The 23,988-nt window shown below is 35.9% G+C and overlaps 1 protein-coding gene across 1 annotated transcript in view; it reads left to right on the top strand.

Annotated features, from left to right (window-relative positions):
* Positions 1 to 23,988, top strand: part of LOC150108538 (tyrosine-protein phosphatase 69D-like) — a 655,365-nt gene that overhangs the window by 124,288 nt on the left and 507,089 nt on the right. The window contains exon 6 of the mRNA XM_090390483.1: positions 16,596 to 16,815. Coding sequence (XP_090246609.1) covers positions 16,596 to 16,815 — 220 coding nt within the window. The remainder of the gene's footprint in view (positions 1 to 16,595; positions 16,816 to 23,988) is intronic.

Raw genomic sequence — 23,988 nt, 5'->3', positions numbered from 1 at the left:
ATTTGGATTAACCATTACACACCAGAATCCAAACATCAGTCAAAACAGTTTACAGAAGCTAGCTGTTCAGCGCCAAAGAAGACAAAGTCGGTTCCATCAGCAGGAAAGGTCATGGCATTGATGTTTTGGGATTCTAAAGCCATTTTGTTTATTAATTATCTTGAAAAGGGTAAAACAATAACCGGGGAATATTTTTCCAGTCTTTTAACCAGGCTAGACAAAAAAATTTGTGAGAAAAGACCCGGTTTGCAGAAGAAAAAAATCATCTTTCATCAGGACAATGCACCTCTGCCCACAAAGGTTTTTTGGCAATGGGAAAATTAAGAGATCTGCACTATTAATTGTTGCAACATCCACACCTATTCCCCAGATTTGGCTCCCTCTGACTTCTATCTCTTCCCAAAACTAAAACTCTTCCTCGCTGGTCAATGTTTTTCTTCGAATCAAGAGGTGATTGCAGCTGTAGAAGGGTATTTTTCAGATCTTACTGCGAACCACTACAGGGATGGGATAATGGTGCTGGAGCATCGCTTGAATAAATGTATTAGTTTTAAGGGAAATTATGTTGGAAAATAAAAATAATTTTGAAATTTTAAATTCGTTTCTTCATTGTTAGGCCGAGAGCTTTTCAGACCACCCTCGTTAGAATCCACCAAAACATGAACACAAATCATAACACAGATTTAATTTTCATAAACTTAACTTTATTTGTAGTTTTTTTATTTTTTATTTTTTTTACTTTTATTTATTTATATTTTTTTACAAGATGGACATAATTAATTCTGTTGTGTTTCAGAATGGGGCAGAGTTTGTCTTACTCATGTGATTTCAAAAGTGTGCTTTAAATATTGCTTAATAATAAATAATGACACCTTTCCTCCACTTTTCCTGAAGTCCATAAATATATAGAAGTAGGTGGTCACTGTCCATTTATTACCCACAAACATTCTGGATCAATTTCTTGTACTTGTTGTTTCATTACATCTATCACAAATCAGCTTCAGTGCTTTAGAACAGTATTCTCTTGCACAGTTTTCATTAAGACCCCCCCCATTGTTCAAAAAACATGCCAACACGTACCTGATTTCTTCTTACCTCTTTTATATATACACTGGCATCCAAAAGCTAACGACGAATCACATATTTACCTGTATATGAAAAAATTTTCATTGCTACAGCCAGATGCAGACATAAATTTATTGCCAGCATACTAATAACTTATATTACACAAAAATGTGTTATAAATTTTGTGCAAATTAAATTTCAATACATTTTTGACAACAGTTACAAATTTGCTGAGGACATAGTTAAGGAATTAATGTACAGTGCTTACCGAAAACTATGCTGAGAGACATTTCAGTATGGAATATGTCCACCCTGAACTGCGATGCAGCTCACAACATCATACCATGCTTTGCACCAAGTGATTCAGTTCTTGAGGCAAACTGGCTCACTCCTCCTCCTCCTTCAGAGCAAATATAAAGCCTTGTTTATTTACTGGAGGGGAATTTTTTTGAGCAGCAATGTGCCTACCTATTGCATCCCAAACATGTTCTCATAGGGTTAAGAATGCGGGAACATGCTTGCCACTCTATTCGATTAATATCCTCAGTGTCCAGAAGTACCTCCACTGTTTATGTATGATGTGGTTTAGCATTGTCATCCATAAAAATGAATTCTTCACCTCCAGCACCGTGAAACAGTCGATGTTGAAGTACTTCATTGCAATATCGTTTATCAGTCATAGTTCCTTCTTCTCAGCACTTGTAGCTCGGTGCATCCATTAAGCATAATACTTCCTCATACCATGAATCCAACACTGCCATGTCTATCCTTTTCCAGAACATTCTTGCAATGGTAAGCAGTACCACTTTCATGCCAGATCAAGTGTCATCTAGAATTGGAGAAGAGACTGAAACAACTCTCATCTGTAAAGATTATATTAGCCCATTGATGTCTTTTCCAATTTTTATTGATGTATTCGGTGGATTTCCAGTAAATCCACTGAAAATGTACTCTACGATGAGCTGTCGATAAAGGGATGCAGACTACAGACCTTTGGGCATATAGTTCTACTTGTAGCAATCTTGTCACAGTTTTTTGAGATATCTGCATGCCTGTTCTTGAATGGAACTAACCTGCCATTGTGCATCGATTACGTTTTGCTGTTATAACCAAAAATCTGTTTTCACGTTCTGTGGTAGAGAGTGAGGGCAACCTCTTAGCAAAAGTACAATGCTATGTGAGATTCCAAACTCTCTGGCAATAACAGTAATTCCGCAGCCTTCTTCAAGCTTTCCAATAATTCTTCCTGCGTGAAATCACCTAGGTGATGTCTTTGAGACATTATAAGACATCTAAGTTTACAACTTTATTTTTTCGTAAAAAGAGCTTCTGCCAAACACAGTTTGTTTAGTGCAGCCTTTTGCTTTTTATCCTGTTGAGTGCTCATTTGCACCAGGGGCGAATTCTTCATGCTTGCTATGCTTGCTGAGCAAGCTTATTAATTGAGAAAGAAGTAATATTTATTTGTTAATAAATGCATGCATTTATAAGCATTCCATTTAGGCTTTTATTTTTGTAGACAGAATATGTCTTAAGCTTGCGAGGCAATAATTGAGCTTTGCATTGTGTATCGAAGGCTGATGCTACCTTGGCTTGCTTGGTTGTAGGAGCTTCCATGTCCTCGCAGTAGCACTGTGATTTCATGCACATGCATAGCCATTTCACGTTGTCTCACTCTGTTGCTTAAACAGAGTTCAATTAACGAGCCATAGTAGCATTAGTTCCTTGTCACGTATCATATATTTTCCAGTCCTTAGGGAGGCAGTTGAATGTATGAATGAGTATAATATGCCTGAGCGAATAAGGACAACAAATCAGAATGGGATAGTTAATATAAGGCATCAAGGTAGGGTTGGGACTAATGGGGGTCTTAAATTCATGTACACTAATGCTAGGAGTATTAGGAACAAGAAGGAAGAGTTTTTGGCCATGGTCGGCACTTCCAGAAGACAGGTTATTGGTATTAGTGAATCATGGCTGACTGTAGATGAATGTGATGGGTATAGTGTGTTCAGGAATGACAGGGAGAATAAAATGGGAGGAGGAGTATTGTTGATGATAGCTGATGAGCTGCAGCCAAGGAGAATAGAAGTTGAATTGCAGGATAGAGAAAAGAGCACATTTGAGGCCATTTGGTGTGAGATTGTGGCTAGCAGAACAAAATATACAATTGGGTGCTGCTATAGACCAGGTGATGGAAAAGATGGTGGTGACAGTATGCACAAGGAAATAGAAGAAATGAGTGGAAGGAGGGTAATTATTATGGGAGATTTCAACTATGGTCGCATTGATTGGAGTGAGGAGAGAACACACGGGAGGAAGGAATTGGATTTTATGCAGTTATTAAGGGATAACTATCTGCGACAGCATGTAATGGAAAATACTAGGGATCAGAGAGTGCTTGACCTAGTAATTACATCTGAGGATTTGGCTGTAACAAATATGACCACATTGCCACCAATTGGTGAGAGTGATCATAGGGTCTTGACTTGGGAAGTGGCTAAAGGTGTGGAATTTACAATTAAGACAGGGTACATGTGGAATTATCGGGCTGGAAAGTATAACAAGCTTAGGAGTTTGATTGGTGCAGTGCCATGGCATGTACAACTGCAAGGACTAGAAGTTGATAGTGCATGGGAGGCAGTTAAAAAGTTTTTGAATGAAGCAATGGCTGACTGTATACCTAGAGTCCGAATAATAAATTAAGTAGGGGTTAAATGGATGAATAACACCATTAAGCTTGAGCAGCAAAAAAAGAAACAACTATGGAGGGAATTTAAGTGGAAAGGTGACTGACAGGCACATGAACGGTATAAAGCGCAGGCCAGAAGGGTAACGAGTGTGGTAAGAAATGCAAAAAAGGATTACGAAAGAACATTGGCCATGCAAGCTAAAGAGAATCCTAAACATTTTTTTCGATATGTTGCAAGTTAAAAGAAAAATGTATATGGCAGAATGATTTTAAAGAATGCCGATGGTAGGGAGGTAACTGAATCAGTTGATATAGTTCGGTTACTGAGCAAGCACTTTGCAAGAATATATCATCCAGGTGGTGACATTGCAGAAGCGAATGAACCAGTAGATTATACGGGAATTGTGGTGAATGAAGTGGAGGTGAGTAGTCTATTGCATAACCTCTATGTCAATACATCTGTGGGATTGGATGGTATACCAGCTCGTGTCGTACGAGAAGCAGCTAAAGAATTGTCAGTACCCTTTGACCATTTTGTTTAATTGAGTCTCCGGTCTGGGTTAGTCCCAAGGGGTGGAAAGAGGGGGGAAAATAGTTCCACTGCATAAAGGTGGTTCCAAGACTGCTGTTGTAAATTACCGACCAATTAGCATATCAGGAATCGTTGTCAAGGTCTTAGAGAAATTAGTCAAGGAAAGAATACAGGATTGGATAGATGAAAATGGGATATTGTATGGGGGTAAAGCATGGTTTTGTGAAGGGTAGATCATGCCTAAGTAATTTGCTCACGTTTTCTAACACAGTGATGGCTGAACTGGATAAGGGTAATGGGTTTACAGTGATTCTACTGGACCTAGCCAAGTCCTTTGACAGGATATCACATGGAACCCTAATCAGTAAACTGGAGCAGATAGGGATGGATATAGGTGTGGTGAGATGGATAGGAGGGTGGTTGATGGAGAGATACCAGAGAGTGGTTTATTCAGGAGTGGAGTCTAAAAGATGGCTTGTGGCTAGTGGTGTTCTGCAGGCCTCTGTTCTTGGACCACTGCTTTTCAATTTGTTCATCAGTGATATAGGTAAGCATCTGAGAGGAAGTGTTCACTTGTTTGCTGATGATGCAAAGTTGGGTAGAGCAATTGCGAGTGCACGGGATGTTAAAATTTTACAGGATGATTTGGATAGTTTGGAGGACTGGGCTACGGAAAATAGATGTCAGTTTAATGTGGCAGAGTGTAAGGTTATGCACTTTGGGGTGAAAAGAATAGCAGCAGTATATCACATTGGTGGAACTGTACTCCAGGAGATTGATGAGGCCAGGGATTTACGAGTGTTGGTGGATAGGGAATTGAAGTTTAGGGAGCACATTGCAAAAGTGGCTAAATTAGCTCATCAAATCACTTGGCTTCTGAACAATACTTTAACATGCAGAGACAAACAAGTTGTTGTTCCTCTGTATCGAGCCTTGATATGACCCCATCTGGACTACCTACTGTGCCCAGTTATGGGTACCAGGGTTTCTTCGTGATGGGGAGGAAGTGGAGAGGATCCAGAGACGAGTGACCATGATGACAGCATGTGTGTGGTATGAACCTTATGAGAATAGGTTGAAGATTTGTGGATTACAGAAATTGGTCGATAAGCAGAAGAGGGCTGATATGATTGAGACATTCAAATTACTGAAGGGTTTGTATAAGATTAATCCAGAAGATATTTTTGAAAATAGGACTGGTGGTGGGAGGACTAGGAGCCATGAATGGAAGCTGGGCAAGAATGTGGTTGACATGGGTGTTAGAGCTAGGATTTTTACTTTGAGAGTGGTGAATGAGTGGAATAAGCTGCCAGAGTCTGTTGTGGGTACTACGACCTTGAATGAGTTCAAGGCAAGGTATGATAGATACTGTGTGAATGTCGAATAGTTGTTCTTGACATGATGTTAGGGCCTCCCTCGATGAGTCTGTCGACTCCTTGGAGTTGCCTGGAATAATAATAATAATAATAATAATAAACACATGCCATACGCAGTCAACGTAGCTCTAGCCAGTGAGCTTCAGCCAGCCTTTACACGTATGTGTGTTGCTTGGGAAAATTAAGTTACAACCAACTTTTTATGACGATATTATTGACCAGTTCGTAAAGAAACACCGTAGGGTAGAATTTGTATTCAAGTAGCTAAATTGAAAAAAGATAGAATATCATTTGTAAAATAAAGGTTGTATTTGTATGATTAAATGTACCTAAATTTCTAAATAAATAAGTGGATATATATAAATTTTATTACTGACCATTCAGTTTTAAATGGTCAGTAATTCATTATTCCACTAATCAGACTTCAATCACACCTCTCACTCCCTGAATGATAACAAGAGCAAGCATGAATTTCAAGACCAGCATTCGCCCCTGCTTTGCGCCTGATTCGAAAATTTGAATGTGTACCTGCTTTCTATTTGAAATCATCAGTTATACAAATTGCCACAGGCTGATTCATCTGAATTTGCAAGTTGTAATCTTCAGAAATAGTGTTCATCCTTAGGTTTTGGACACCAGTGTATATATAAATTATAAAGCATAGATGGACAATAACCAGAGCATTACAAAAAAAAAACCTTCATGCTCCACACCACATTACATCCACTAAGTCCCCCATCCCAAACACTCATTTCATATGGCTAATGTGTTTAGCAAGAACACACTATCATTAGTTTATTTTTGTTGTTTGTTTTTTCCCAACCAGTAAATCAGATTTTGATACTGGATTTAAACTGCTTCAAAATTGAAACTCTTTTGATTAAAAAGAGTTTCAGTTTTGTCTGACCAATTATCCAAATGGCAACCATCTTCAGCATAGCTAAATGCAAACATTTCCTAAATTTTCTATATAAAAGTTTGTGGAAAGGAGATAGGATGCTTAATTCTGTCAGCTATTCTTCTCCATATCGATGTAAGTTATGATTAGTAGTAATGGATCCACATTTTTCCTATAATGACTCTTATGCAGCTGAAATTATAAAACTTATTCTTTTTTCCCTCATAGTTCAGTTATGAAGATATTTTACTGCAGGAAATATTTATTTCTTGTTTGGATAATAAGCCAAATTACAGCAAAACTTCAGTAACTTTGCATCTCTTGGGAAATGAAAAGAATAGGTCCAGTTTTCTGAGTATTGACTAACCAAGGTAAATGCAAAATTATAGCCTTCTACATATACATCGGAGTTCTTTTAGCTGGTCAGTTTTAGCTTTTTATTTAATATGCCCTGTTTATAAATTTAAACTTGACTAGAGTGGTTTTTACCCTATTGGCTACTGAACTCTAAGTATTTCACTCACAGAGTATAAAAGTCCATGTTTTTTTACTAGTCATACAAAAAGGCAAATAAGAGTGTTTATAGTGAAATCGAAGTTTTTGATAATGAGAACAGATATAACACTTTCTTTTTATCTGTTTTAATGAGATGATTTCACCTTTCATCATATTGGTTGAAAGAATTTTCTTGACCAGATGAAGGATTCTGCAAGCCATTCAAGGTATATCTTCAAAGAGAATCCATTAAGATCTGAAACAGCTTGTTCTGGAAAAATAAGTGGTTGTAGTATATGCTTCATAAATTAGTAGTCAAAATAGTAAACTTTGAAAAAGAAAGCCTTTATAAGCTTTAATTTTGGTTGATCACTTAAGTATTTGACCTTTTAGTATTTTAGTTACCTTGGAATTCTGCTAAGCAATTACAGAATTCTTTTGATGTCTGTAGTAATTTTGATATAGTGGCTGATGATTGTTTCTGATTATTAAATAAATATAGATTTTATTTTTATTTTTTTTTTTGAAATGTGCATGTTTTCATTAAAAGCTTTTTTACCTGCTCATTAGTTTGAAAGCAATTTTAGTATAGGTGTTTGATATTGGCATTAGTATAATGTTGATATTTTCTTAACTGTTGTAATTGTATGCACAGAGTTCATTCGAGAGTTCACATGTTTAAAATACTGTACATTTTTTTCTATTTCACATCTCCACTACCAGACTTAGGATTCTGCAATCCCAGATTGCTTCTGCTGGGCTGCATTCATGAAACACCCATAGATTTATTTATTTAATATAATAATAAATATAATATTTATTTGCATCAGTTTTTTAGATCTGTCATATCTTCATAAGTGTCATTGAGACCTACTTTAGTAAAATAAGTTTTGACAATATTATGTTATATTATTATATAATGTATATATAATACTTCCTTTCGTACTTTCCATCCCTGGAAAGTACGAAAGGAAGCTGTGAGCAAGAGGGTGAGGAATGGTTTCTTTGTGTGGAGGATGGTGGAACCGTGCAATGCATTGCCTGATAGAGTGGTGAGAGCAAGAATGTTCAAGGTCAATGAGTAAAAGGAGTAGTATGATAGAATTTGTGTTTCCTAGGAAGGACCTCCTACGATGAGTCTCTTGACTCCATGGAGGCCTGAATAATAATAATGTATCCAGAGAAAAGTTTTTTGAAGCACTACAGTTACATAGGTTAAATGGAACATTATAAATAGCTGTACATAGTCCATATTTAAGTTGAAAGAAAGCACTTATAATTGAAGGAAATATCAGAAGCTTGTTTGATGTAAAATTAGGTGTAAGACAGAGTTGCACACTATGTCCACTCTTATTCATCGTTTATGTGGATTGCATTATGAAAGAAAGTGGCATTAGTCCTGATATGAGAATTTGAGACATACAACTTAGCTCTTTTCTTTATGTAGATGATGTTGTACTCCTAAATACATCCAGTGCAAGTTTCCAGCATTCTCTGACTAAATTGAATAATAGCTGTATTAACAAATTTTATGTGAAAATCAGGAATTAAAAGGCCAAAACTATGAAAATAGGCAGAAATCTAGAAAACGTTTGCTGTATTCCATTGCAGCAAACATTTTCTGCATTCTGAATTCAGCAAATGAAGCATTTGCTTGCTGCATTCAATTCAATTCATTAATTTCATTTCAATTCATTTAAAATCAATCTCATTACTTTCATTAATTCAATCCATTGTTCCCCAATGGGGAACAATGGATTGAATTAATGAAAGTAATGAGAATAGAGTGAGTAAAATATTTATTTTAAAATAAGTATTTTACCACCATTTTTAGTGAAGATAGCAAATTAAATATGGAAATAGACAGCAGAATAAGCAGAGCTAGTATGATGGGGAGGCAATTGAATAAATTTATATCAAATAAAAGAGAAATTAGCAAAACACTAATCTAGTACTATATAAAGTGTTCAAACCATTTTTAAGTTATGGAATCTGAGAGTTGTTTTTATTATTATGTGACACTTACAGGGAGCCCAAGGACTCATCGCAACTACACCAACGCCATTTATCGCAAACCGCCACTACTAGTAGTAGAAAGTATTTTTAACTTGGGTATAGTTATGTTAAAGATACCAAGCAATTTTAAACCTGTTTTACTCCATTTTTTCCAAGTAAGCAAACAGACAAAATGTCAAGTTTGCACCTGCAATATATATGCAAGACTAGCTGATCCCACAGGTAGTGCAAGACCAAGGCAACTTGTGGTAGAAGTGGAGCAAGCTCTGATCACTAATCTTAATATTTACCCTTAATGCCAAAACACATCTCCAAGAAGGGGATATATGATGTTTTGTATTAAAGGCAAGGGGCCACTACCCAGACCGGTTTCAACCTTTATTGAGGTCTCATCAGTGGGAGCCAGGCTAGAAATACCAAGATTTAGTAATGCAGAGCTTGTAAGTATTTTACCAAAACGAGTTACCATAAGGTGTTATAACCTTATTAAATAAAAATCTCAGGAGGAGATATAGATGTAGAAAGTATTTTTAACTTGGGTATAGTTATGTTAAAGATACCAAGCAATTTTAAACCTGGTTTTACTCCATTTTTTCGAAGTAAGCAAACAGACAAAATGTCAAGTTTGTGCCTGCAATATATGCAAGACTAGCTGATCCCACAGGTAGTGCAAGACCAAGGCAACTCGTGGTAGAAGTGGAGCAAGCTCTGATCACTAATCTTAATATTTTTATTTAATTTTTTTTTTTTTTTATTTAATATAGGTTATAACACCTTATGGTACGTTTTGGTAAAATACTTACAAGCTCTGCATTACTAAATCTTGGTATTTCTAGCCTGGCTCCCACTGATGAGACCTCAATAAAGGTCGAAACCGGTCTGGGTAGTGGCCCCTTGCCTTTAATACAAAACATCATACATCCCCTTCTTGGAGATGTGTTTTGGCATTAAGGGTAAATATTAAGATTAGTGATCAGAGCTTGCTCCACTTCTACCACGAGTTGCCTTGGTCTTGCACTACCTGTGGGATCAGCTAGTCTTGCATATATTGCAGGCGCAAACTTGACATTTTGTCTGTTTGCTTACTTGGAAAAAATGGAGTAAAACCAGGTTTAAAATTGCTTGGTATGTTTAACACACCACTACTAGTATTTTCACTGACAATCACAAACATCCATGCCCATGGCGGGATTTGAACTCGTAGCCTTTTGACTGGAGAGCAGATACGTTAACCACTCGGCCAACCAGGCTGGTAATAAATAAAGTACTTGATCAAATATTAGAGACCACGGATATGAAAATTCTGAGAAAAACGAGAGAAGTGAACAGATGGTATCAGTCGCAGAATCATATTAAAATAAAGATATTGTTGGTGGAAGAACTAGGAGCTATCCCTGGAAACTGGGTAAGAGTGTAGTTAACAAGGATGTTAGAACTAGATTTTTTGCATGGAGAGTGGTGAATAAGTGGAGTAGGTTGCCAGCATCTGTTCTGGATGCCATGACTGTGAATAAGTTCAAAGCCAAGTATGATAGATACTGTGCAAATGTTGGATTGTTCTTGACATGATGTTTAGGGCCTCCCTTGATGAGTCTAAGGACTCCTTGGAGTTGCCCATAATAATAATAATAATGATAATAACATTAGTAATATTAATAAGAAACTTGACAGTGTTAGTATTCAAGAATGTATGAGCAGGGCTTATCTAAGGTGGTATGGTCACTTAAAAGGAATGAGAGAAGGAAAGGTTAGCAAAACAGGTGTTCAATGTCAAGATAGCAGGGAAAAGATCCAGAAGAAGACCAAGATCTAGGTAGATTGACTCAGTAAGAAATGTTTTAGAAGGCCAAAATGTTAGATATAACAATATTATAAGAAGTGCTGAGCTGACACGCAGTCTTCCCTCTAATTTTTGCGGTGGAGAAAATTCAGAGTGACTAAGATACTCTGTGGAGTGTTCCCTATGAGGATAGATTAAGTGTGTACGGATTGCATATGTTAGTTGACATGAGAAAAAGAGGGCATATGATAGAAACATTAAAGTTACATAAAGGTTTTTATAGGATTGATGTAGAAGAAATGTTTCAGCACTTCGCTAGAGGGGCCAGAACAAGTTGAATACAGGTGTGGTTAACAGGAGTGTGAGGACTAGATTTTTTGCTTAGAGAGTTGTGAATGAGTGGAATGGGTTGCCAGAGTCAGTTGTGAGTGCTTTGTCTGTTAATGGGTTCAAGGAGAGGTATGATAAATTGGGTCTCCCTCAATGAGTCTTCAGACTCCATAGGGGTGCCCATATAATAATAATAACAATTTCCTACCTGTATTTGCTTGTTTTTCAACACTGAAGTAATCCTTTGAGCTATTTTACGAACTGTTCCAATATGCTGCAGCTGTTATTTCTGGAACTTTTCTTGTTACTCCTGTTAAATTGATATTAATATTTATGGCTATTTTGCCTATTTTCATAAGGAGTATTGTATTACATCATTGGATTTTTTCACTCCAATTAACTTAAGATATTAATGATATTTTTAAAGATATTAATTAAGGGAAAAATATGGAAGGAATAATTTTTTGACATACCTTTGTACAATTCTTGAGATTACATTTTTATGAAGCAGCATCAGAAATGTATTGACAAAAATTGTATAATTGAATTTTAGACCTTTAGAATGTACTTTGGATGATGGACTACAACATTTAGGGCTGTCATTTGGATAGATGCATTAGGGCTTTTTTCCCAAAAAGAAAGGGGGGGGATATGTAGATAAAAATATATGGGGACTAAAAATGCTGAAATTAACATATTGGAGTTAAAAGCCAAAATATACATATAGTAGTTTTATAATGGCCTTGTATCAAGGATGAACTACAAAACAAAAAAAAATCTTTTTTAGAAAAAAAAAAAAGATAAAATATAATACATAAAGATTAAAAGTGGAAGTTATGGGGTGTGAACTGTTTGATTAAATGTTGTCTTTGGAGCTCATAGGCAAAGCAGAGGCTATGTTATGTTGACTTAGTGATTTTGCCTCAGGTTTTTTCTTTGTTGCTTTCTATTGGTGGGAATCTTGATCTAATTTTCATTTTGTGGAGCTTCCAACTCTCTGAGATTGCACATGGAGGCGGTGGACGTTTATGAAGTTTTTTGTTACATTTAATGGCTATAGTTTCTGATATCCTTAGCACTGTTTCGTTGTTCTGTATGACTAATATTATTACTTTTTCAATTTGCAGGGTATGTTTCTGTTCAAGTGCATGGGCTGCAATTTCTGTTTTCTCAGTATTTTGTTCTTTGTTCTTATTTTGGTTTTTACTTTTCTTACTATTTAGATGTTCTGGGATTACTATATTTTAATCACGGAAGTGTTCCTGTAGTCTTGCCCATGGAACCTGTATAGGTGACATTGTAGTTGTGCTAGCAAGGAAGTTTAGATTATTATTATTATGTGACACCTCCAGGGAGTCCAAAGACTCATCGAGGGAGGGCATCTACTCTACAGCTCTCTCCATCTCCACCACTCAGTTCACCAACTAAAGAGAATTGCAACTACCATCATCATCATCTACACTAGCACCATCTACTGTCCATTACCCCCGCCACTAGTATTTTTACAGACAATCCATGCCCACAGCGGGATTTGAACCCACAGCCTTTTGGGTGGAGAGCAGATACACTAACCGCTCGACCAACCAGACTGACTTGTTTGTACACTCTGTTATGGTATTCTAATATTTCCTTGTATGAATGAAATTTGGTAGGTTTTAAGAGTATTGCCAATTTTTGACTTGTAGTAATTACTAGTTTATAGTTGGTATTCTTAAATATATATTTATAAGCTTTGTATGTATTCTGTATATATGGCAGTTTAATGATTTTTTTGTGTTGGAAAGTTTGCTTTCATTATTAGACTGGTTAGACAGATTTTTGCTGTTTGGTTGTCATAATTTAATAGTTGTATGGGGTAATTTTGATTTTTAAATATCTGTGTTAATTTCTGTGTAAATAGTTTTTTACAGAGTGCAAGACTCATATTTTTTAATATGAGTCTTGCACTGGGTTGAGTACCAAAGGAGCGGAAGGAGGACAACATAGTGCCACTTCATTAGGGACGTGATAGAACTTAAGCATCAGATTATAGGCCTATAGATGTGTCAGGCGTTGTAGTTAAGTTGTTGGAGAAGCTGGTGAGAACTAGGATCCAGAATTGGGTTGACAACAATGGTATTATCTTTGATGGACAGCATGGATTTGCTAAAGGGAGGTAATGTTTTAGTAATCTACTTACTTATTACAATATGGCAACCACTTCATTGGACAGAGGAAGAGGGATACAATAGTATACTTAGATTTTGCAAAGGCTTTTGATAGATTACTGCATGATAAGTTGATATTCATGCTAGAGTGGATGTAGATTGGATATTAGATTAGTGCATTGGATCGAAGACTAGCTATTTGATAAGTACCAGCAAGTTGTGTATGTGGGAGTAATATCCTGGAAGAGGAAAGTCACTAGTGGTGTGCTTCAGGGGTCTGTTTTAGGGCCATTGCTGTTTAACCTGTATGTTAATGATATCGGTGATGATATAGATAGGGATGTTTAGTTGTTTGCAGATGATGCAAAGTTGGGACAAACTATGAAGAGTAGAGAAGATGTTGTGGCTATACAAGAAGACTTGAATAGATTGAGTGAATGGACTTAGGAATGGGAATGAAAGTTCTAAGCGCTTCCTTGCTAGTCAACGTTTTTCTTCGAATCAAGAGGGTGATTGCAGCTGTAGAGGGGTATTTTGCAGATCTTATTGAGAACCACTACAAGGATGAGATAATGGCGCTGGAGCATCTCTGGAATAAATGTATTAGTCTTAAGGGAGATTAGGTTGAAAAATAAAAATAATTTTGAAATTATAAATTTGTTTTTTCATTGTTAGGCCAAGAACTTTTCAGACCATCCTCGTACATTTAGATTTGATTAATAATGGTTCAAGTAATCTGGTATTGTTTGTATTTTCCATTTATTTTATCTGATTTTTTAATTTGTTTAAGATATTATCAATCTGTTTTATGAAGTTGGGAGTGGGGTCATTTGGTTTTTTTGGTACGTGCTTGGATCATTAAAAATTTCTGTTATTTTATTGTGATAATCTTTTTTTTTTATTTATTTATTTATTTATTTTTATGATGCTGACCACTATGTTGCCTTTGTCTGCTTTAGTGATCATTATATCCAGATTATTTTTTAGTGATATCAAAGCTTTTTTGTAGGTCTGGAGTAGTGTTAGACTGTATTTTTATTTTGCCATTTATGATGTTATTTATTTTATGAAATATTATTTCTTTGTTGGGGGTCTGTTTCTAGTTTAGCCTGAATTTTGATAATAATGTCTTTGTCGATTATTCTGGCACATATTTTGAAGGTATTGCTAAGTTTAAACCTTTATTTAGGATGGTAATTTTGTCAGGTGTGTGGTTATAATTTGATAAATTTATAATTGAATTATTTATATTCAATTATAAATTGAATTGAATTATAAATTGAAACTGACTCGTTCTTCAATTATAAATTGAAGAACGAGTCAGTTGCACATCCAGGAAAGGCAGGGAACTAATGGTTTCCTGCTTTTCCTGGGTGTGCAACTGACTCGTTCTTCTGAAAAACTTAAAATTTTGATGTACAGAAAACCTACACACATCAATAGATATCTTCATAGTCAGTCCCATCATTTCCCTCCTCATAAACTTGGAATTATTTCTACTTTGGGACATAGAGCTCGCTCCAGATCAAATACTGGTGCTCACGAGATGCTATACGCACGCACTCTCCCAACAATGTGGCTAATGAAGGAACAGCTTTGAATACGTTAACTACAACATTTTCACGTTAAATATGTATAGTGAATTTCCTGTGCTGTTAACGGTTTTTTATCTTTAATGTTTAATGTTTTTTCTTTTTTATGAAAACGCCTGAAGAAGGCTATAAAAAGCCGAAACTAGTCGTGTGATACTATTAAACCTTTTTTCCTTTTCTCTCGGTTTATGTCATTTAATTCTTTTAAAAAAAAAAAATATATATATATATATATATATATATTTTTTTTATTACCAACCATGAAAGATTAATACTAAACCTAGTGGAAAGGCTTAGACGTTGGTTATACATTCTTAATAAATAGCTTAAGGAAATTACAATGTACAATAGAATATACATTAAAATAAATTTTAATGCACTTCCAATATTTCGGCAACATCACGTTGCCATTATCACAGGAACTTAAATACAAGACACGTGCATGCAAGCACAATACACAGTAAATGAGGAACGAAGCAGGAAGCTATTCTTTCTCCTAAAAGCTAGGAGGCACCATCAGGACTTCTAGGAGAAAGAATAGCCTCCTGCTTCGTTCCTCATTTACTGTGTGTTGTGCTTGCATGCACGTGTCTTGTATTTAAGTTCCTGTGATAATGGCAACATGACGTTGCCGAAATACTGGAAGTGTATTAAAATTTATTTTAATGTATATTCTATTGTACATTGTAATTTCCTTAAGCTATTTAGTAAGAATATTACTAAACCTATCATACATTTGTACTGTGGGTGGGTGTGCAAGGATTTCTTTTTCCATTTTTGTCAATTTTATATATTTTTTTGTAATTTCTTATTTATTTTTACACTGTCTGGAAATCCTGCTCTACAGACCAAACATGGAACTTTGTCATCACTTCAGACCTCCAATAAGCAGGGCAGTGGTCTCACACCAGATGATGAAATTCATCTTCCACCTAAAGACAATCGCAAACATCCATACCCATGGCAGGATTCAAGTCCATGATCTGTTGGTTGGAGAATGGATATGCTAACCACTTGGCCAACCAGGCAGGCAATAAATATATATCTGACCCACACAGGTCACAAAATCTATAGCATATCATGCATGCATGCATGTGTATTTGCAGTCTTTGCTATATAGTCTCTGCACTTCAGTTGCCTATTTACTGTGACTCCATGAATCCTAATCAGTTTCTTTTAGCATAATCCCACCAATACAGCACTCCACTGGATATCTTATCACACCAAAATGCATAATTTTATATTTACTGATATCAAACTCATAAGTGTTTTCACATGTCCACATTTCCAGCCTATTCAAATCATTCTGAAAGTGTTCTGTATGTCAGTTGTATTCTTTATTACTCTGCCTATCTTTACATCACAAATAGCTGTATGTCTCTTTTCAAATCCTTCTCGATGTCATTAATGTAAAACTGAATAACAATAGATCAAGGACTGATCCCTGAGATACATTGCTGCTCACCCTAATAAGATTGTAGCATTTTGAACAGCTTTTCTCTTATCACCTTATCATGTGGATATAAACTCCCCCATAACTACTGCTACTTTAGATGTCAAACTGTAGAGTAAAACAGTCAATAAATTTGATCAGATCTCTCTCATGCTGTATAACTATTATTTGTAGCTTCATGTTATTTATAGTATATGCATATTTGTTCCATTCAATTAGGTAACACTAGAAGGGAATGCCCGCTATAGAAATTTGGATGGTCATATTATTAAGGACCAGTTCAAGGAGTCCAGTGAAGTCAAAAGTGACACCTTAGAGTTTAAGAGCACAATCAAGCCCAATACCAACTACACCGTCCAGGTTTGCACATTGAATAGAGCTGGTTGTGGACCACCAAGCAGGCCAACATCAAAAGCCACTTGTGCCTCCCCACCTAATGGTAGTATCTGTCTCCTCTTTTTTTTTTTTTTTTTTTCCTTTCTGTTAGAGTCCCTCTCCCCAACTAACTCTGAAGGTAAAAAGAAGATATCTGAAGATTATCATTATTATTTTTATTTCATTAAAATTCAGAAATCACATATTCAACTAGATTTCAATTTATTATTAGCATGATACTTAAAAAAAATTCAGTTAAATAAAATATGATTATTCACCATAGGAAATACAGGTAATGAATGAAATAAACTATGCATGTTCCAAGTAATATTGTGTATCTTCAGTTTTCATGTTAGATATCATAGATTAACTTTTTTGTAATTTGGTGCATATACAGCACCATTGTGTTCAACATCCACTATAACAAACTTGTAGGGACCAGGTTAGTTTGTTGCATCGGAAAGTTTTGCTATAGTGAATCTCTTTATATTGATACTATGATATAATGTTATACTAGTATTAATATTACTTTGCTTTCCAGTGTAAATAATAGGCATTTAAGTATGAGTGACTAAATAAAGGCTTTCTCTTAATGAGTCCTTGGATTCCTGTCTGAAGCCTGCATAATAATAATAATACCTTGGTCAGAGTGTTTCCAACTTAGAATATCATCCTCTGTTTTGATAGAATGGGAGAAAGTAATTTTTATTACTCCATTCCATTCTATGAAATTCATTTGCTCTAAATACCACCAACCATTATGATCTCTTTTATTTCCCTTTTTTTTAAATTTGATTTTCTTCAAGTGTATCATTCCTCCTAATGAAGTTATCTTTTGTAGAGATTTTAATGTTCACAACTCCAACGGGCTTTCCTTTTCCTGATCTAGCAAATAAAGATACTGAAGCATATACAAATTGTTCACATACCTATCAGAATATCAGATAATAAACTAATCTGCAAACATGTTAGATCTCTTTTTCACTAGACTAATGACATTTCTAAGTATAATGGATGCTGTTTGTCTATCAGGCAAACAGCATCCATTATACAGCAATTCAGACTATTTCTCTCATGCAGGAACACTCACAAAGCCACTCTTATCCACTGGTTGTCTACCATGATAAAAATGCTAAGTGGGATGATCTCTGTGATTTAGAAGTCATGAATAACACTTTTGTGTAAATGTTTGGAGAATGTCATGTTTGAATAAATGATGGCATGACTGCTTATTTAAGTACCTTCCAGAGTATGTTCCTATAAAAAAAAAAATAATAAATAAATAAATGCACTTAAAATGTATCTGTGCACATAGGCTATGAAACACTTCATCAGCATAGCATACAGATTGTTAATATGTGTAGCAGTGTTGAGTACTTGGTTTCCATGGTTTTTAGTCCAAATTGGCTAGGGATGAGTTGAATGGGATAAACGGTTGCAGTACCATCTTGCTATTTGTACATTTTTCCTTTTCATGAAAAATAACCTGAGTGTATGGAATTTGAAGCTGACCATATATATGAATCTTTTGAGGTTATGATTTGGTCAAGTGTTTTTTTTTGGGGGGGGGGGCTGAAATATAACATTTTTTAAAAATAATTTTGAAGCTTTTTTTTCTTTTGAGATTTAGTGTAATCCCAATTTATAACCTGGAAGTAGAGGTATCTATTATTTCTGTTAAATTCTGTTTGTTACTTTATGACAGTTTCATTATACTTGTCTGCTTTGGTTATTATTATTATTATTATTATCTTGGGCAACTCCAAAGAGTCGACAGACTCATCGAGGGAGGCTCTAACATCATGTCAAGATCAACTATTCTACATTCACACAGTATCTATCATACCTTGCCTTGAACTCATTCAAGGTCGTAGCACCCACAACAGACTCTGGAAGCTTATTGCACTCATTCATCACTCTCCAAGTAAAAAACCTAGTTCTAACACCCCTGCTAACCACACTCTAGCTCAGCTTCCATGTATGGTCCCTAGTCCTCCCACCACCAATCCTATTCTCAAATATATCTTCTGGATTAATCCTATAGAAACCATTCATTCATAAATGTCTCAATCATATCACCGCTTTTCTGCCTATCAACCAATTTTTGCAACCCACAAATCTTCAGCCTGTTCTCATAAGGTTCATTCCACAGACCTGCTATCATCTTGGTCACTCGTCTCTGGATCCTCTCCACCTCCTCCCCATCAAGAAGAAACCCTGGTGACCATATCTGGGCACAGTAGTCTAGATGGGGTCTTATCAAGGCTCGATATAGAGGAACAATAACTTGTTTGTCTCTGCATGTTAAAGTATTTTTCAGCAACCAAGTGATTTGATGAGCTGTTTTGGTCACTTTTGCAATGTGTCCCCTAAACTTCAACTCCCTATCCACCAACACTCCCAAATCCCTGGCCTCATCAATCTCCTGGAGTTTGTTTTCACCAATGTGATATACTGCTGCTAATCTTTTCACTCCAAAATGCATAACCTTACACTTTGCCACATTAAATTGACATCCATTTTCCCTAGCCCACTCCTCCAAATCATCCTGCAAAATTTTGACATCTTGTGCACTCACAATTGCTCTACCTAACTTTGCATCATCAGCACACAAGTGAACACTTCCTCTCATATCCTTTCCTATATTATTAATGAACAAATTGAAAAGTAGTGGTCCAAGAACAGAACCCTGCTTCACACCACTAGTCACAAGCCGTCTTTTGGACTCCCCTCCTGAATAAACCACTCTCTGGTATCTCTCCATCAACCACCCTCCTATCCATCTCACCAACCCTATATCCATCCCCATCTGCTTCAGTTTACTGATTAGAGTGACATCTGGTATCCTGTCAAAGGCATTGGCAAGGTCCAGTAGAATCACTGTAAACCCATTACCCTTATCCAGTTCAGCCGTCACTGTGTTATAAAACGTGAGCAAGTTACTGAGGCATGATCTACCCTTCACAAAGCCATGTTGTCACCCATACAGTATCCTATTTTCATCTATCTGGTCCTGTATTCTTCTCTTGACTAATTTCTCCAAGATCTTGAAAACAATTTCTGATATGCTAATCGGTCGGTAATTTACAAAAGCAATCTTGGAACCTCCTTTATGCAGTGGAACTATTTCCCCCCCTCTTTCCACCCTCTCGGGACTAACCCGAGACTCAAATTAAACAAAATGGTCAAGGGTACAGACAATTCTTTAGCTGCTTCATGTACGACACAAGCTGGTATACCATCCAATCACACAGATGTATTGACATTGAGGTTTTGCAATAGACTACTCACCTCCACTTCATTCACCACAATTCACGTATAATCTATTGGTTCATTTATTTCTGCAATGTCACCACCTGGAAGATATATTCTTGCAAAGTGCTCACTCACTAATTTAACTATGTCAGCTGATTCGGCTACCTCCCTACCATCGGCATTCTTTAAAATCATTCTGCCATATACATTTTTTCTTTTACTGTCAACATATCGAAAAAACTGTTTAGAATTCTCTTTAGCCTGCATGGCCAATGTTCTTTCGTAATCCTTTTCTGCTTTTCTTACCACACTCGTTACCCTTCTGACCTGTGCTTTATACTGTTCATGTGCCTGCAGGTTACCTTTCTCCTTAAATTCCCTCCATAGTTGTTTCTTTTTTTTGCAGCTCAAGCTTAATGGTGTTATTCATCCATTTAACCCCTACTTGATTTATTATTTGGACTCTTATACATCATGTTGGAGGCTTATTGGATTTTTTACAACACTCAAAAAGGATTAAAATAGAATTTAATACTTCCTCTATTTCTTCCTAGTCACTAGGACATCTACGGGGATTACAAAAACAACTAATGTAACATGTACACAAATATCATACAATACTAAGCCCAACCACGTGGGTGACACTAAAGTCCTATCTAGGTGAAGCGCCCTCTAAGGGTGGTAACATTCCAGGCCACCTACTACCGCCCTTAGAGGGCGCTCCACTCAGATAGGACTTTAGTGTCACTCATGTTGGGCTCAGTGTTGTATGATATTTGTGTACATGTCACATTAGTTGTTTTTGTAATCCCCGTAGATGTCCTAGTGACTAGGACGAAATATAGGAAGTATTAAATTCTATTTTAATCCTTTTTGAGTGTTGTAAAAAATCCATTAAGCCTCCAACATGATGTCCTCATAGCACTTAAGCCTCTACACATGAATTCTAGGTATACAGTCAGCCATTGCTTCATGCAAACACTTCTTTACCGCTTCCCATGCACTATCAACTTCTAGCCCTTGCAGTTGTACTTGCCATGGCACTGAACCAATCAATATCCTAAGCTTGTCATACTTACCAGCCTGATAATTCCATATGTACCCCATCTTAATTGTAAAATCCACACCTTTAGCCACCTCACAAGTCAAGACCCTATGATCACTCTCACCAATTGGTGGCAACGTGGTCATATTCGTTACAGTCAAATTCTCAGATGCAATTACCAGGTCAAGCCTAGTATTAATGGATAATACTAGGGGTCTCTGACCCCTAGTATTATCCATTACATGCTGTCGCAGATAGTTATCCATTAGTAACCGCATAAAATCCAATTCCTTCCTCCCATGTGTCCTCTCCTCCTTCCAATCAATGTTACCATAGTTGAAATCTCCCATAATAATTACCCTCCTTCCACTCTTTCTTCTATTTGCTTATGCATACTATCTCCACCATCTATTCCATCACCTGGTCTATAGCAGCACCCAACTGTATATTTAGTTCTGCTAATTTCAATCTCACACCAGATAGAATCAGATGTGCTCTTTTCTCTATCCTGCAGTTCCACTTCTATTCTTCTTGGCTGTAGCTCATCATCAATCATCAGTAACACTCCTCCCCCCATTTTATTCTCCTTGTCACTCCTGAACACACCATACCTCTCACATTCAATCCCACTAGTTGTGTCATCTTCTGTCAGCCATGTTTCACTAATGCCAATAACCTGTGGTCTGGAAGTGCCAACCAAGGCCAAAAATTCTTCCTTCTTGTTCCTAATACTTCTGGCATTTGTATACATGAACTGAAGAAGCCTATTAGTCCCATCCCTATTTTGATGCCGTATACTAACTATCCCATTCTGATTCGTGGTCTTTCCTACTCGCTTAGGCATATTACACACATTTACACACTTAACTGTCTTACTATAATGATGTTGTTGTTGTGTCAGATTTTTAAGAGTGCTATTTCTTATGGGAAATGTTGCTTTTGGAAGGTTTAGATTTTATCAGAATGCTGGCACACTCTATGAATACTGTTAGTTACTGTGGAAGATAGAGTGTAGATCTTAAGTTCATTGTGAGTCATGATTTCTAGAACAGGTATTTTTCTGAGTGAATTTATGACTTTGACTGAGTCCCTTGACTGCATCTTCTGTAAGCAGCTGTGATGATAAATTCACTTCTATGTGATCTTATTGTAATTGTGGCTGGAATGCTTTTTTTTGTTATTGGAGGACTTTGAATTTTTTCATATGAAGTTTTCTGACTTTTCTCATTCTTTAGTTCATAATTTTGCAGATATTACATAGTTTCAACCACAGTTCTGGATTTGGTACCAAATAGTTCTTGTCACAAAGTGATAAGAAGCATTGATTTTGACAAGTACTATGTGAAGTTTCCTTTCTTGACATACTGGGTTACATGACTACCAAATGGTTCATTATCCTTTTCTCTTTATAGGAAAATACATGAAATACCTTTAGTCACACGCAGGATGGTACTTAGATATATATATATAAGCAGTCATACGCAGTACAGTATCCTCAAAACAATGGTTGCTACAGCCTCTAAAAATAGACAAAACACTATAAGCCCCATTCCTCCCACAATCAGCACACAAGATTACTACAAAACTGTTTCCATCCTATTATCCAGGGTACATTCATAAAGAAAACAAAAGTTCTTCATGCCACTTTCAAATCACTTATCAGATATTAACCGTTATCTATTCTCCAAAGATCCAACTTCATCCTCTTACACATCCTGAATTGTGACTACTTTGGACAGACCAATAGATCTGTTAACATCTATCTTGAAGAGCATAAAATAACCACATTTGCCATCATCTGTATGGAAAGTTATGACTGCCAGTGCCCTGGTCAGAATTAAATGAAAGAAAATACACAGAAGTTGCCAAATATGTGAAATACTCTTTTGAAATCATCATCAACTATGACTTGCTTCCCTAACTTCAATGAATATGGAAGATCTGATATGGAAGATATCAAAGATCTGGGAGATATTCATTCTGTGACCACATTTAGCCTGATTTCTCTGAATTAACTTTGTTTTTATCTTTCTCCCTAGAAAGTCCTTGATATGATATTATTTCTTTTTCATTTACAATTGAGTTGTTTACAATCTAACTTAGTGCTCTGTTTTACTACAGTTATAATTTGTGCTCTGAAACATTGATTGGCATCTAATGAAATATATTAACTTCAGTAAATTATTTATTTTCTTCTTCTTCTTCTTCTGTTGTTGTTTTTACCATGAAGCACTGTTATGAATTACCACCAACCCCCAAGCTTATCAGTATGCATGGTTGAATTATTGTTTTCAGTCTTCATCCAAACATTTGTAGTATAACTTAAGGTATAGCTTGAGGCAATTCTTATTGGTATCTTCTTCTTCTTTAAATTTTCATCTCTTATCTAAGCCTTGGTTCTTCAAAAAGTTGTGTCAAAATCATTAATAAGAAGAAATAGGCATACCATAACATTCTTTCATTAGAATCTTCTTCCATATCTGTTTATAGCAAGCATGAAATACCTCCTAGAAAATTATCAACTATGGAAAACTAATTTTGAAAGGGCTAAAAGCTGAAAACTTGCATCATGCTCAGATGACAGGCATGCCTTCTGTTTTTTTCAAAAAGCTATTGGTGAACTGTGCATCCATCTTAAATTAAACTTGTCAAGAAATTATATTATTGTTTAATCATTATCCAAATATAAGTAAAGAAAGATTATATACGAAGTATCTTCATGACTAGGATTCTTGTAGATAGAGGCTGATGACTTCACATGAATTGCCTTAGTATTTAGTATATAGCATATACTATATATAGTCTATAGAATACAGTTTATACTATATAATATGTAGCCTCTATATACAAACTTTGTTTGCTTACACGTGGATAAAGGATTAAACATGAATATAATTTCTTGACAAGTTTAATTTAATTTGTAACCAAGTAAAAAAT

This window comes from Typopeltis vanoorti, chromosome 3, assembly GCF_054136105.1.
Source record: "Typopeltis vanoorti isolate ZY-2024b chromosome 3, IOZ_Tvanoo_1.0, whole genome shotgun sequence".
NCBI lineage: Eukaryota > Metazoa > Arthropoda > Arachnida > Uropygi > Thelyphonidae > Typopeltis > Typopeltis vanoorti.
The sequence above is the reverse complement of the archived record's forward strand: the minus strand, read 5'-3'. Positions and strand labels throughout refer to the sequence as shown.